Raw genomic sequence first — 14862 nt, 5'->3', positions numbered from 1 at the left:
GATGCATTTCTTCCTTTAGGAGGTGCTATTGTCACGAGAAAAGAAAAAGGTTTCAGTTTTGTTTTTGCATGTGGGTGGGTATTCTGTTTGTAATCATTGTTTGCATACACTATATTTTTAATATGCTAGTTGTGATAATTTCATGCCAAGTAAAAATGTCCATAGTTATATTTTATGTTCCTAAAGTAACAGAATGACGTTCAGTCTGGAAAAGAAAAAAGAAGTTCTAATGTAGATTTTTTTCTTTTTTTCCGAAAATTTCAGTTTCCCCCGGAAAAAAACGGTCTTTTTTCCAAGCTTCAAAAATTCCGGAAATTTTACATCTCTAGCTCCAAGTGGGCTGGGGAAGGGTTCCATCAATCGACAGACTGGTCACCTGATTCCTGGATCCGTGCCCTAGGCCACGCTAATGCTTCTGCGGTTGTAATCAGCAAAGCTGCAGTCTGTGTTTAGCCCAGCTATTTAATTTATTTATTTAGACTTCTAGCCCACTCTCCCCCACTAACGGGCTCAGAGCAGGTAACATCTTGATAAAAACGCAATATACAATCTAAAACATTCACAGTTCTAATACAATAAATACAGGAAAATGCTAAAATACAATCAGCAACACCCCTAATAGATAGCGTAATATCTCAGGGGACGTAAAAACTGTCTGGTATGAAGGAAAAAGGGGAGAGAAGGAGAAGGGAGGAGGCCAGTCAAGATGGAAAACCATTGCTGCCCTCAACCAGGCCCCGTGGAACTGCTTTAGACCCAAGAGGGCCCAGATCTCACCCGGAACAGTGTTCCACCAGGTCAGGGCCAGGGCTGAAAAGGCCATGGGCTTTGGTTGAGGGCAGCCGGGCACTCTTGGGGCCAGGGTGTCCCAAGAAGGTTTTTATCACCTGAGCGTAGTGCTCTTTGGGAGGTATGCCAGGAGAGGCGGTCCCAAAGGTATGCTGGTCCCAGACCGGTTCGGGCTTTAAAGGTTAGCACCAAGACCAAGACCTTGAACCTGATCTGGTACTCAATCTGGAGCCAGTGCAGCTGGCCGAGCACCGGATGAATGTGAGCTCTGAAAGACGTTCCCGTGAGAACACGCATAACTGCATTCTCGACCAGTTGCAATTTCTGGGTCAGTCTCAAGGGTATCCCTACATAGATCCAGTTACAGTAGTCTAGCTGGGTTTCTGTGTGCATCTGTTCTCCCCCTACCTCCTCTCCTGCCCCTAGGGATGCAACACATGCTAATGAAAGCTGTGAGGTTTTTGCATATAACATTCTTGGGTGTTTTAAATCACCAGTGTTTTTGGTCAAAAATCAGATCTGAAAGCAATCAAGACATGTTTGCAGCTACCTGTGTCATGATGACATGTCTGCCAGGCCATGTCTGCCTCTTTCTTTTACCAGAAAGAGGTAGACATACATGCCTGAGGGAAGTTCACAATCTGTTCTATATGCCTCTCCCAGGGCTGAATAGGTACATCGGATTCTAACCTCACTACAGATTGTTATTTCCTCCCCCCCCCCCCCCCAGCATTTCCTCTCTGCTCTAATCAAGCTTGTTACAACATACATTGTACCTCTGCATCCTTTACAAGCATTCTTTAAAACACCCCTTCTGCCTTCTGACTGTGATAAAAAGCCTCGGAGATCTCCATTCCTACTTGCGTCTAATGAAGGGAGCTCTGACCTGCGTTCCCTCTAAGCTGAGTTAGTGTGAGCTAGTTCACAGTTTTTTAGCCTCTGGCTCACACATTTTTGTCTTAGCTCAGGGAGGATGGCTCCAGAGCAAACTCATTTATGCAGCAGCCAAATCGCTCGCTCACAACTTTAATGCCAGGAGCTCACCAAGTAGAATCTTTGCTCACAAGACTCCACAGCATAGAGGGAGCACTGGCTCTGACTCTCGAAAGCTTCCACCCTGGAGCTCTTGTTGGTCTCTAAGCTGCTGCTGGACTCAAATATGTTTTACTGCAGACCAACACAACCACCCCCTGAAATGATCTCCTCTTTTACTCTCTTTCTTGCCTGTTCAGGTGTGTTTCAGTCAAACGTGGTACATTTTTTTTTGCATCCTTTACAATAAAGAACTTCTCTTTGCAACCCTCTCCTTGCAAGGAGGGGTGCAGAGTTGGTGCAGAAAAGAAATGCAAAGGCTGGGAACCGGTCTGTGGAGGGTCGCCATCAGACATCTCCCGGGGAGCTCCCAGGGAGTCGCTGAATCTCCGGGTCTTAAGTTGTGGATCCAGGATGCCTGGGTCCCAATGAGCCTTCTCAAAGGGGGGCTCATCGCAAGGGACTTGTTTTAGGAACTTGCGCACATGGTGGTGCGCGAAAAGACCTCCTACCGTCCCAAAGCAAGGATCCGAGAGAGATCGCTCTTTGGCAGCCATCGAGCGAAAAGACGTGATCGGCCGAATTTAAAGAGAATGAACTTTATCCTCAAGATCGATAAAGACATCTACCGTGAGTACTCATTAATGCAACACTGAAGAATGTAATAACTGTTTGGAAATGCCCCTTTACACTTAAAAGAAAGGGGAAGGGAAAGAAGAGGGGGCAAAGGCTGAGGGGAGGAGGAGGCGGCAGTGAGTGTAAGCAACAGGGGTCATTTCCTGCGGGAGTGCACAGGAGCAGAGCTGTGGCAGTAAGGAGCCCAGGGGGCGGGCCCATGCAACAAGCCCTGCCCCCTGCTCCCAGCAGCCCTCAGTCAGGCCACAATGAGCAAGAAGCAGCCAGGTAAGTTGCCCCCCCCTTCAGGTACAAGCTCTCCCTCCTCTGTGAGGGCAGATTTGTGCATCCCCCCCCCCATAGCTAGCAATCCAAAACAGTCCAGTGGCACCTTTAAGATCAAGTTTTATTCAGGTACAAGCTCTCCCTCCTCTGCGAGGACAGATCTGCACTGGGAGGACCGATGCGCCCATTCCCCCCCCCCCCAATAGCTAGCAATTCAAAACAGTCCAGTGGAGCTTGAGTGGTGGGTGCTGCCCTCTGACACACTTCCGGTGATGTCAGGGTGTGTGGCATATGCAAATAAGTCTTACATTAAGTATCACACCATCAGAAGGGGGTTTTAAACTAAGAAAAAAACTCAACAAAAACTTACTGAAAGTTCAGATGATGTCCTTTGCAGTAACCTAATGTTCTGGTTTAAAGCGCTCTGAATTTTAAAAAAGAGAGAAAGAAAAATTATATCACACAGTCCTCTGGAGCTATAGCTTCATCCATAAATTGATCAAGAGCAAGAGAGTCTAGCAATGCAGTCTATTTCAATGGGTTCGATCCCACAGATCTCTCCCCACTAGTGGTGGCCCTTTCCTTGGGCAAAGACCCCTTCTCCAACTTGCTTCTTGAGTCAGAGGAAGGTGATACCATTAGTGGAACAGGTTGTTGGGATCCCATCAGAACTGTAGCTACAGTCTATAACTATATTACAGCTGGTGTATAAATGTACTGAGTCCACTTGGCTCTTCGGAATTTTAATACTACACTGAGTTCCAGCTAGAGAAAAACATAAGTGCCTAAAACAGGAAGTACGCTTTGTCCCTCTAATCCATTGTACTGTATAGACCATACAGTTCTAGGAGGTCCCAAAGCCCACCCACCCCCTTTGCAATGTTGGGAGGGTAGGGAATGGCTTGAACACCAAACACGTCCATTAGAACAAATCAGATGTGCACTGGATTATATGTGGTTTCCCTTCAAGGTGGCTGTGATGAACCCCAGGATCACTCAAGCTGGTTGGATGAAACTTGCCTCAAGCCAAAGCACTCCCATTTATTAGCGGAACTGCAGGTTATGAGAGAGATGGGACTGCCCAACATCATGTCATGGTAGATATATCATAGGTCTTTAGGTCAAGGAAACATAACTAGGGATGGTCATGAACTGAACCACAAAGCAAAATTCATAACAATTTTTGCCCTGTTCGTGCTTCGGGAACAGAAGTTCGTGATGGGTTCACCTTCACAAACTTCCATGAACTAAAATTTTAGAGTGGTTCATGTGGTTCATGGATGGAGTTGAAAGCGGGGGTTTAAAGGGGTTTAAAGGGACTCTGAATCCCTTTAAACTCCTGTATTCTGTTCCCTACAAAAGCTGCAAAAACAACTGTTTTGGGCTGTCTTCTGCAGTCCCTTTAAACTGCACAAGACAGTTGGAAAAGGTATGTGTTGCGCAGCTCAATGTTTTTCAGGCTTTCTGCAAACCTTGTTTAAAGGGACTGCAATCCTTTTCAGCTGGGTTTGCAGGGCCACAAACTGGTTTGGCATTTTCCCGGTTTGTGCCCATCTCTAAACATAACACAACGAAGTCAGGGCACATATACAGTATACATTTTAGACTGGGAATGGGAGACCTTGATAACAGGGCTGCTGTTTTTTTTGGGGGGGTGGTGGCTGCTGTTTTGGGGGGGCAGCTTCCCATAACATGTGGCTCCACCATAACCAGCTTTCCAATGAGAGAAGGTTAGCAGATGTAAAACATTGCCAATGATCTTCAAGCCATGACCAGAACTAACCCTCTGCATGTTTCTAATACAAATTTTTGCAATCACCCCAAGAAGATTTTCCCCAGTTTAATCAAAGCCCAAGTATGCACTGGTACAAATTCATCCTGCGACTTCGGACTCTCCCTTCTATAGGTTAACCTCAAATTTAGATTGTAAACTCCTCCAAGTCTTTTTGGCTGATATTACTCTGGGAATTGCCATATACAGAGAGGACACTACATACATTCTAATACGACTGATAAAGAGATTAAATTTGGCCTTCAGAGAGTCAACTAAACAGGAGCATAACTCAGGTACTTGCTTGTGGCGAAAGAGAGGGAAAGCACTTACCCTAGCTCTAACATATTTCTTGACGGTCAGTTTTTGGAAAAAAGAAGATGGAGAATGATTAAGAGTTAATTAGGAGAAGGGGAGAAGGAAGAAGCAGACAAGCAACCAAACGAAAGGTACAAAGTGGCTTTGCTTTTCAGAAAGGAGGCTGTTTAGAACTGGAATACGCACAGTAACTAGTGCGAAGCAAAACGGAAAGGGGGGGCTATCAAAACTAGCTGTGTGGCAAGACAGGACATGCAAGTGCTGGTCCCCCCACCCCACCCACACCCATTCAACAAGATGCCTCTTCACACTGACAGCAGCGTCATGGGTGAGGGAGGAATAATCCAAGCAAAAAATTCTTCAACTACGTCTGAAAAAGCTGTTATCTGAACTGCTGTTTAAAGGAGAGTCTTCGTAACCAGGCTGGCTGCAAGTTATTTGACATCTTGCTTTGGGCCAGCGCTCTCAGTAGACGGAAAGCTAAAATAAAAAAAAAAGTCCTCAAAGTCTCTCTTGCTGTTCCTTTTACCATCTTGGGAAATGATCCTATAATTTGGACAGGAAAAGGAGAAGGGAGTGTGATGTCTGGCAATCTCTGGCAATTTCTGCTGAGACGTCAGCTAAGACACTGATGTCTTGTCATTCATTGCAAAACTGGATTATTGAAGAGGGCTCTTCTACACAGGCTATAGCAGGGGTGTCAAACATGCGGCCCGGGGGCCGGATTAGGCCCCCGGAGACCTTCTATCAGGCCCTGCAGTGGAACTGGCTGTCTTCTGCTTCTTCTTCCAGTTCTGCTGTTGCTGTGTCATCGTAGGTTTGCAGCTTACAAATACACACTTGAACAGCATGCTCAAGGTTGCAACAGCACAGACATTTTGATGCAATAATTCAGAGCAAGAGGTGTCAGTTATCAGACACTGTGAAATAAACAAAATATTGCAAGAGAGCTAATGTTTTAAGCATGTTTTTATTTTAAGTTTAAAAAAAACCCTTTGTGTTTGTGTCCTTTATAAAAAGTTTATAACTCCGCTACCTGGCATACATTTTATGACACATGGCCCGGCCCAACAAAGTCTCATTTATGTCAGATCCGGCCCTCATAACAAATGAGTTCGACACCCCTGAGCTATAGACTTGCAGTGTACTAAATGATCCACAAAGTTACTTAGAAAATTGACTAGGGACTGTGGTCTACTACATCCCTGAGTATAGCTTGTTGAAACCAGGATCCTGATAATGGAATTTTGCATCATGTAATGTGTCATGTTAAGGCATAGGCTTTGCTTCAGTCCTGTTTCCAGATTTCTGATTGGCTCTACAGCCTGAATCCTATTGCATTGTCTACGGAGTGTCCCATCTGTCGATTGTATTGACTCATTCTGCGTAATCTACCTTGAGTCCTGTTGGATTCTTGGGACTTCGTACTGCCAGGGAACCACAGAAAGTAGCAGAATACTCAAGGCTAAAGCAGAGCTTGGGGCTAGTTGTGGCCACAGACATACAAAGGTACACGGACTCAGCAGTCAGTTCTAAAGCTAATAAGCAACTTTATTAAAGGCAATACATGCTGGAGAGTGCAGGTAAGAGATAGGGATAGATTACCTACTCTAACTAGCTAGATGGTGTTTGATGCTGGATGCAGGTCCAGCCTCCATGGTGCAAGAAGGAGAGGTCAAGCACCTTCTTTGGGTGCGTGAGAGAGAGAAGAGAGTGAGAGAGCAGTAGGAGAGGAAATTGCCCTTAAGACTCGCACCCCACGTCAAAGGAAAGGATCGGATAGCAGGACGGAAAGGATGCTCTGTGTGTCCTGACCTCTCTTGGTGCCATCTCTCCAGTCTGAGACAGGAGCCGTCACAAAGTCCTCCACTTCTAACAAGCCCCCGTGAGAAAAGTGGACTATAAACAGTGTAAACAATTAAATAAATACATTTCAGTTCCCACTGTCTCTGTGCACGGGCGTGCCTCTCTGATGTAGCACTAAGACCTGAGCGGGACGGATTCCTTTCCCAAGAGATACTTGGGAGTCAGCAGGGCATCGTGTTCACCAGGAAAGCTTTACTGGGTGATGTCAGGCCACTCCCTCTCTCAGCCTAACCTACCTCGCAGGGCTGTAGTGAAATGCAAGTGGGGCAGAGACAACCATGTATACCACTCAGAGATGCTTGGAGGAGTGCCTGCAGACTACAGAGCTCTGCTATCACATACCGTCACAAGCGAGCTCAGCCTGCATAATATTTTGTCCACACACACACAAACCCTCCCACGTTCTAGACCAGGAGTCCCCAGCGAGGTACCCGCGGGCATCATGGCGCCTGCTAAGATCTTTCCCGGCATCCACCAAGTGTTCTTAGAAAGTGGGCAGGGCCAGGTGGGACTTCTGCCCAGCAAGGCTTCTGATTGGCCACTGAAGATCTGATGGGCGGTGCAGATCTTTAAAAACACTGCTTTGGCAGCAGCTGCCACCGCAGCACAAGAATCTTCGCTGTGTGGCTGAAGATAACTTCTGGCAGCCATTTTACGTCTGGCTCTGCCTCTGGGGGCAGCTGTTTTGGCTTCCGGTCCCACCCTCCACACCGTGACAGAATTCCAAAGGTCTCCGCAGGCTCAAAAAGTTTGCGGACCCCTGTTCCAGACCACCATTGTGTGAGTTGGATCACTCCTGGAATCTATATATCCTGAGACGAAGTGTTGGCTGATACCCCAGTTTGGTGTAGTGATCAAGTGCACAGACTCTAACCTGGGAGAACCAGGTTTGATTTCCCACTCCTCCACTTGCAGCTGCTGGACGATCTCGGGCAAGCCATAGTTCTCTCAGAGCTGTTCTCTCAAGGACAGTTCTGGGAAGAGCTCTCTCAGCCCCACCTGCCTCACAAGGTGTCTGTTGTGGGGAGGGGGAGGGAAAGGAGTTTGTATGTGGCTCTGAGACTCCGAGTGAAGGGTGGGGTATAAATCTAATCTTCTTCTTCTTTTCTAGCTTGTGGAACTCCCTTTTCTGACCCTATGCCATCACAACAAATATAAATTTCTTACCATTGCTTGCTCCAGTGGAATAACCTGTTGGTTATGTATCATCCGGATCCTGTTTGCGTGCCCTTTCAAGGCGTTTTCTAATGCTCCTTTGGGCTGCAAATATAAAGAATTATAACTGACATTCTCCTTTTCCAACTATGGAGTGGTAGTCCATGAAAGACAGGGAAAAAATGATGAATCACCTTGGCTATCGGTAGATTTCTATTCAGAAGTATTTCTCATGTGCTGACTATTCTGACGCTGGGACAAACTTCTGATTCGAGCTAACTACGATTCTTTTAGGCAGGCTGCCGTGCTGGTCTGAAGCAGCACAGCAAGGTTTGATTCCAGTGGCAACTTTAAGACCAACAAAGTTTTATTCTGGGTACAAGCCTTCGTGTGCATGCATGCATGCATGCACACGAAGGCTTGTACCCAGAATAAAACTTTGTTGGTCTTAAAGGTGCCACTGGACTCAGACTTTGGTCGAATCTGCATTTGCATTTTTAAATTAGTTTCATGCTGCTGTGACACCGTCTTTCTCTATGCTTGTTTGAATGTTGTTTGGAGAAGATTCTTTTAAAGCAGTGCGGAGGTGCAATGACAGTGGAGCCGCCCCGAAAGGACGATAAACATATGTGGATGTGCAAACGTATGCTAGCCCTCTTGAGGTGTGAAAACGACACCAAATGTAGACAGCTTTTTTGAAGACGGAGTCAAAAGGCTGGGACACCGGTGGGAAAGACAAATGCAGGTTCAGCCTCTGTTCTATGATTCTTCTGCCACTGCTTAGGGTGATGCAATGGCGCCCTCTGCTGAGACCCTGGGAAAGCTGCACACACGAAGAGAAGGAAGGCCAAAGCAGTTGTGCATAAGCGGTGTGAAGTCGTCGGCTTACAAGGGTTGATCATTTGTCCGAACAAACTTGAAATGAAACCAGTTCCTCGGTGGTGGGACACACACACACACACAAACACAGTGATCAGGAACCACACACGAAATTGTCGTCCCTCTCTAGAAAGTCTGTTCAAAGCCAGTGGTTCCCCCCCCCCCCTAAAAAAACTCAGGAAGTTGGTATGAGCATTACCATCAAAGAGGTCCTGCCTCTTCTCTCCCTTGTTCCTGGCCCAAGGGCTGCCCCAAAGACCCAGTGTCCTCAGTCCCTGGAAGAATGACTTCCCCTTAATGAACATCCCCGGCAGCAGGGCTGGTTCCAGGTTTGGAGGGGGGGCAGGTAGACGGTACTCGGGGTCCCCCATCTGCCCACCACCAGGGCCCCCTCATTCCTTTCTTTCCACCCCTCCACCTGCCTGCCCTCCACCTGCCTGTGCATCCTTCTCCCACTTGCAAGCCCTCCCACCACCCAAGCTCAGTTGTCTGCACCGCCTGCATGCCCTTTCCCTGATAGCGCTGCCCAGTGCACGCAACCGGAGTGCCACCAGTGTATTCCAACCACATGTCTTTCCTCAGGGTCCCGTGGCAGTTGGGAACATGGGTACAGACCGGTGGCAGGGGAGGTGCGTGGGTAGGGGTCAAGGGCAGTGGGCCCCACCGGAACACCTGGGCCCTGGCAGCTGCCCCACTTTAGGTTATGCTGACGCCAGCCCCGCCTGGCACTTGGCTCACGGCATCTCTTCTGCAGAGGTCCGTGCTGCAGATATGGACACAGGACTGTGAGCCATGCCTCTGTTTTGTCTGTATTACCTAACAGGATACACTCCCTAGAGGCCAAAAAAATCCAAGTCAAGCTATACAAGAGAATAGCGATATAACAGAAAGGTAACAGGTCACAAATCACAACATGTAAAGAGGTATGCGCAATATTACAAAATCAGAGTTAGGCAACATCATCAGAAGTAAACCAATTCCAGTCTCGCATAAATATTAAACCTACATAAATAGTCTTAGCAAACAGAAGACACTTACGAAATGCCCATAAATACTCCAAAGGAGGTACAATAAGGTGACAAGTCACTACCTCTCAACATGTTCTGATTTATAATATACTAGGAAAAAGGCCCGTTGTGGAAATAAATACAACTGCCTCTAGAAAGAGGCTCTGGGCGGGTGCCCCGGCCTTAGACACTCAGTGTCAATTTGCTGTGGCGACCTCAGCAGAGTATAATGACACTGAGTCCACCATTTTCTCCAGAGGAACTGATCTCTGCTACCTAAATAACAGTTGTAATTTTGAGTGATCTCCAGTCCTCACCTGGAGATTGGCAACGATGGTTCCCCAGAAGGGTATAGTTGGTTTGGAGGGTGGAGTCTATGGCTTTGTACCTGTCCAAGGTCCCACGCCTCCTGAAACCTCGCCCTCTCCAGGCTCCATCCCTCACCTCTCCAGGAATTTCCCACCTGGAGTTGGCAACCCTATCTTCTTCCCAGCCAACCATCAATCTACCTTTATTTCCCCCTCACTCTTCAGCATTCCACCCCCCACACACCTGCAGCCTCTCCCGTGCTCTGAAGCCCCGACTGCTATGTCACATTGGCTGTCATATGGGGCCACCTCAGCAGCATATAAGGATACAGAGCCCACCATTTTCTCCAGGGGAACTGATCGCTGCCATCTGGAAAGCAGTTGTAAATCTGAGTGATCTCCAGCCCTCACCTGGAGATTGGACACATTTTACCTCAGAAGAGCAAACTGTTTAGAATGTTAGAGGCAAAAGCCAATCAAGTCGCATGTGCAAACGACCTCTGTGTTCCGAGGCAAAGGCCAATGAGGCTGCATATGCAAATAACCTCTGTGTTCTGACTGGCTATGGGGGGGAGAGGAACAGCAAAATGTTTAGAATGTTGGAGGCAGGACTCAGGCAAAGCAGCCAGTGGATAGGGAGACCCTCTGAATGACAGATCAGAGAGCGAACTGATTTTGGAGCGTGTGGAATGTTCTAGAGAAGTGCCACCACCATTCAGCTTTTATTTATAGGGGAGATTACCTTTCTATTGTATTGTTATTCTCTTATATTGCTTGACTTGGGCCCCGGTCACATGGAGGATTTGCCACGCTAAAGGCACGAATGTCAGGTGGATTTTCAGGGCACGATCACACTGCAACATCTGGGAAGCGTAGCGCACCCGTGGCCAACCCGTGGCGTCCTGTTGAAGATGCGCAGTAAAAAGGTATCGTGGAAAGTGCACTAGTATCCGGAAAATGCGGGGCAGGGGCGAGTGTCTGATCGCGGGAGTGCTAGTATCCCGTGGCATTCGGCACCCGTCCATGTCCCGTCGCAAACCGGATGTTTTTCGTAAGCGCATGCGCACAAACAAAGCAGTGCTGCTCCGTGAAACTGCGCATGCGCACAAACGTGAAACGCTTGCAGCACCGCTTCTTTGCCACGCTCCAGCATAGCTATGTGATTGCCAGCTAAGTGTGGAGACTCGGGAGACTGTGTGATCGGGCTACCCGCTTTATTTTGCTCCGGGGCGAACAGCCATGTCTCCCCCCTGCGTTATCTGGCCCGTGGAAATTTTTTTTGTCTCTGGGGAGTTTATCCTGTGAGCTACTGTTATTTCCTCCCCGTCCCTGTTTTCTACATAGTCTGTATTACCTGTCTGCTGTATTTCTTATCCTGCCAGCACTGCTTTGTTTTGACATTTATGCAAAATCATTCTCTGTACTGTTTATTGTACCTCATGTCAAACTATATGAACATAAGAACATAAGAGAAGCCAATGTTGGATCAGGCCAGTGGCCCATCCAGTCCAACACTCTGTGTCACACAGTGGCCAAAAACACCAGGTGCCATCAGGAGGTCCACCAGTGGGGCCAGGACACTAGAAGCCCTCCCACTGTTGCACACACACACACCCCGCACCAAGAATACAGAGCATCGCTTGCCCCAGCCTGAGAGTTCCTATCTATACCTTGTGGCTAATAGCCACTGATGGACTTCTGGTCCATATGCTTATCTAATTCCTCTTGAAGCCGTCCATGCTTGTAGCCACCACCCCCTCCTGTGGCAATGAATTCCATGTGTCATCCAAGTCCTATTATCTTGCTTATTATATATCTCATCCTATTAACTGCATTGACTTAACACTTAGCACTAGAATAAAACCTCGCCAGGAAGCATCCCTGTTGAAGGCTATCAGCACAGGAACTTATTCTGTGTGGCATTCCAAGGATAGAGGTCTGCTGTGTCCGTATTCATTTGATCATTCTCTGTGCTGTCCATTTTAGTAATTGTGATTATACAGCTTTATGGCCTATGCTTCAACTGAATATTTTGTCTTTAGCTGTGAGGCCATTTATGGTTGTTGGCAGCTGTTACAATGATAGAAATAATACGTATAAATTACCACAGAGTTCACTTAGGTTAGTAGCGCGGACTCTAATCTGGGAGAACTGGGTTTGATTCCCCACCCCTCCTCCTCATGCAGCTGTTGGCGTGACCTTGGGTCAGTCAGAAGTTCTCTCAAAAGAGCTCTCTCAACCCCACCTACCTCACAGGGTGTCTGTGGTGGGGAGGGGAAGGGAAAGGAGACTGTGAGCCGCTCTGAGACTCCTCTGGGTAGTGAAGGGTGGGATATAAATCTAACCTCTTCTTCTTCTTCTTCTTCTTCTAGAATTTTATAGGCTCCTGACTTCACTAGATTAAGGGGCTATGGGATCTGGGTGGGATCCAGTGGAAGAGCTCACAGAAGAACTGGCAGAACAGATCTTGTCCCTGTGTACCCCCTTCCTCCAGCTATCTCCACTGGAAGGAGGAGGAGGCAGAGATTTTTGTGTCCTCACTGGGAGGAACAGAAGGCTTTTAGGCTGGGGAGAGAAAAACCTGCTCTGCTGACCCCCTCACGGACTTTTTCACTGGATCCAACCCATAATATCTTATTACAGACCCTCCCCCTTTCAAGGAAGAAGCCAGAATGCTTCAGGTGAGTGTGAATATGAGAACACCACTTTCCCTCAGTTTACAACAGTGTGTCAACCACGGAAAGTGCTTCATCGGACTGTTCCCCTGCTATACAAAACTCCTGTTGCATCACACAGAGCGCCTCCCCTCCCTTTCAGTTCGTCAGAACTCACCAGCTGGTCTGCACTTGCTTCCAAGTCGTTGGCAAACGACAGGAGATCCACTTTGGTAACACTCTTGTTGATCTGCACGTGAGACAGAAAAGGTCGTAATGTCAAAGTATTCAGAGGCTGGGCTGCCCAAGGCTCCTGACCGCTGGGGGCCTAATTGTTGTTTTCTTATGTAAGCCGCCCTGAGCCTGCCTAGGTGGGGAGGGCGGGGTAAAAAATCAAATCAATCAATAAATAAAACTGGAGGCACAGCTGAAGATGCTGAAGGGAAGCCCACCTAGACCGGACCTGCTCCTACCAGAGACAGAGCAGGTGAACTCAAGGTGTTTCTGCTGCACGTCTGGATCAGGTGGTGGCCGAATCATTCAGTCATCCCCATCACAGAAACACGACCAAATTAGCTGCCCAATAGCTGGCACCCCACAGGAGACTTGAAACGATCTCACTTATGGGCAGTAAACAGAGCTGGACAGATGCCTCTCTGGCTTCCTGCTCCAGGGCACAGGGCTGAACTCCCCGTAGGTGCCCTTCAACAGCGAAAGCGTGGCTCAGCAGTCCGATCTTCTCAAATGGCTGGGAAGACTCTCCAAGTCCTACCCTAAGATACAGACCCCCACAGGTCCTCTGCCTCCGGCTCACACACTTTTGTCTTCGCTCAGGGAGGATGGCTCCAGAGCAAACAAATTTATGCAGTAGCCAAATTGCTTGCTCACAACTTGAATGCCAGGAGCTCACCAAGTAGAATTTTTGCTCAGAAGACTCCACAGCTTGGAGGGAGCCTTGGCACCCACTACCTGCCCTTAAAGTTTTGAAGACAGACACATTCCACGTTTATTCATGGGTGCTCCCCGAGGATCTCTTCAGGGACTCTGCCCAGCCTTCTCTTGCTGCCATATTTGGACTGGAACTCCCTCTGAGAACATTCACAGGGTGTCTTCCCCTCTGCTTCAAGCCCTCTCTCCAACCCCACATTCCCACAAAGCCTTTGATTTTACCACTTAATCCTTGTTTCAATTTGTAATCGAGCTCAGATACGTTTGCTCACATCCACATCTACACTATCCTTTTCCTCTCCCCCCCCCCCTCCTTTTGTCGTTCCTCTACCAGCTGAAGCAGATTGTCGGCTCCCTGGGAAGTTCACAAAAAAAGGCTCTATCTCAAGGGCCATCTTACACTTCACCACACATGATGAGAGCAACGGTCCCCAGCCTTTTGGGGGCCCACCTTTTGAATTCTGAGAGTGTGGTGGGCACAGCCACAATATGGCCACCACAAACGGTTGCCAAGGCAGGCAGGGCCGGCCACAAAATGACCGCTGCGCCTGATCTTCAGTCACACAGTCCTTGTGCTGTGGTGGCAGCTGCTACCAAAGCAACGTTTTTTAAAAACCGACATGGCCAATCAAAAGCCTTGCTGGGCAGCAGCCTCGCTTTCTAAAAACGCAGGGTGGGCTCCTGGAAAGGCGTCGGCGGGCATCACAGCGCCCCCAGGCACCCATTTGGGAGCCCCGCATCACAGCATCCCATGAGGATTTAGAATTCCTGGCTTCAAATCTGTCCCTCCTCCCAAGAAGCTCATTTGGGTGGGCTCAGGCCAATCAGAGCCTCTCAGCCAAAGTCACCTCACAGAGCTTGTTGTGAGGGTGAGATGGGGAAGGGAGGACCACGTGGGCCACCTTGAGGCCCTCGGAAGAAAGGCAGGATACAAAAATGCTAGACAGACAGGCGGACGGAGTTACGGCTCTGCATCACCAAAGGAAACAACTGCTTTGCCACACACCTATATACAGGTTCTGAACTGTTTTCAGTGTCAAAGCGCTCTCCCTGAGCCACTTGAGCTTATCTTACCTCTGACAGATAGGCTGCGAAGTTGATCTCGTTGATTCCCGAGAAACTGAAATTCAAGAGATTCTCCTTTCCTTCTTCATCCAGCAAAACTATATTGCTGAGATTGATATTGATTTGCTTGATTTTGAGTGATATTTCTTCTGTATACTAAAGAACGGGGG

At 48.1% G+C, this 14862-nt stretch overlaps 1 protein-coding gene across 2 annotated transcripts in view; it reads right to left on the bottom strand.

Moving 5' to 3' along the window:
- The window catches only part of PROM1 (prominin 1), a 139224-nt gene that overhangs the window by 26139 nt on the left and 98223 nt on the right, over nucleotides 1–14862 (bottom strand). For both annotated transcript variants that reach the window (XM_015422650.1, XM_015422651.1), the window contains 4 exons: nucleotides 14702–14848; nucleotides 12858–12929; nucleotides 7844–7936; nucleotides 3092–3145 (listed from right to left, as the gene is read on the bottom strand). In XM_015422650.1, coding sequence (XP_015278136.1) covers nucleotides 3092–3145; nucleotides 7844–7936; nucleotides 12858–12929; nucleotides 14702–14848 — 366 coding nt within the window. The remainder of the gene's footprint in view (nucleotides 1–3091; nucleotides 3146–7843; nucleotides 7937–12857; nucleotides 12930–14701; nucleotides 14849–14862) is intronic.

The sequence above is a fragment of the Gekko japonicus genome, unplaced genomic scaffold (genome assembly GCF_001447785.1).
Source record: "Gekko japonicus isolate JY-2015 unplaced genomic scaffold, Gekko_japonicus_V1.1 scaffold2065, whole genome shotgun sequence".
NCBI classification, from domain to species: Eukaryota; Metazoa; Chordata; class Lepidosauria; order Squamata; family Gekkonidae; genus Gekko; species Gekko japonicus.
This window is presented reverse-complemented; position numbering and strand designations above follow the sequence as displayed.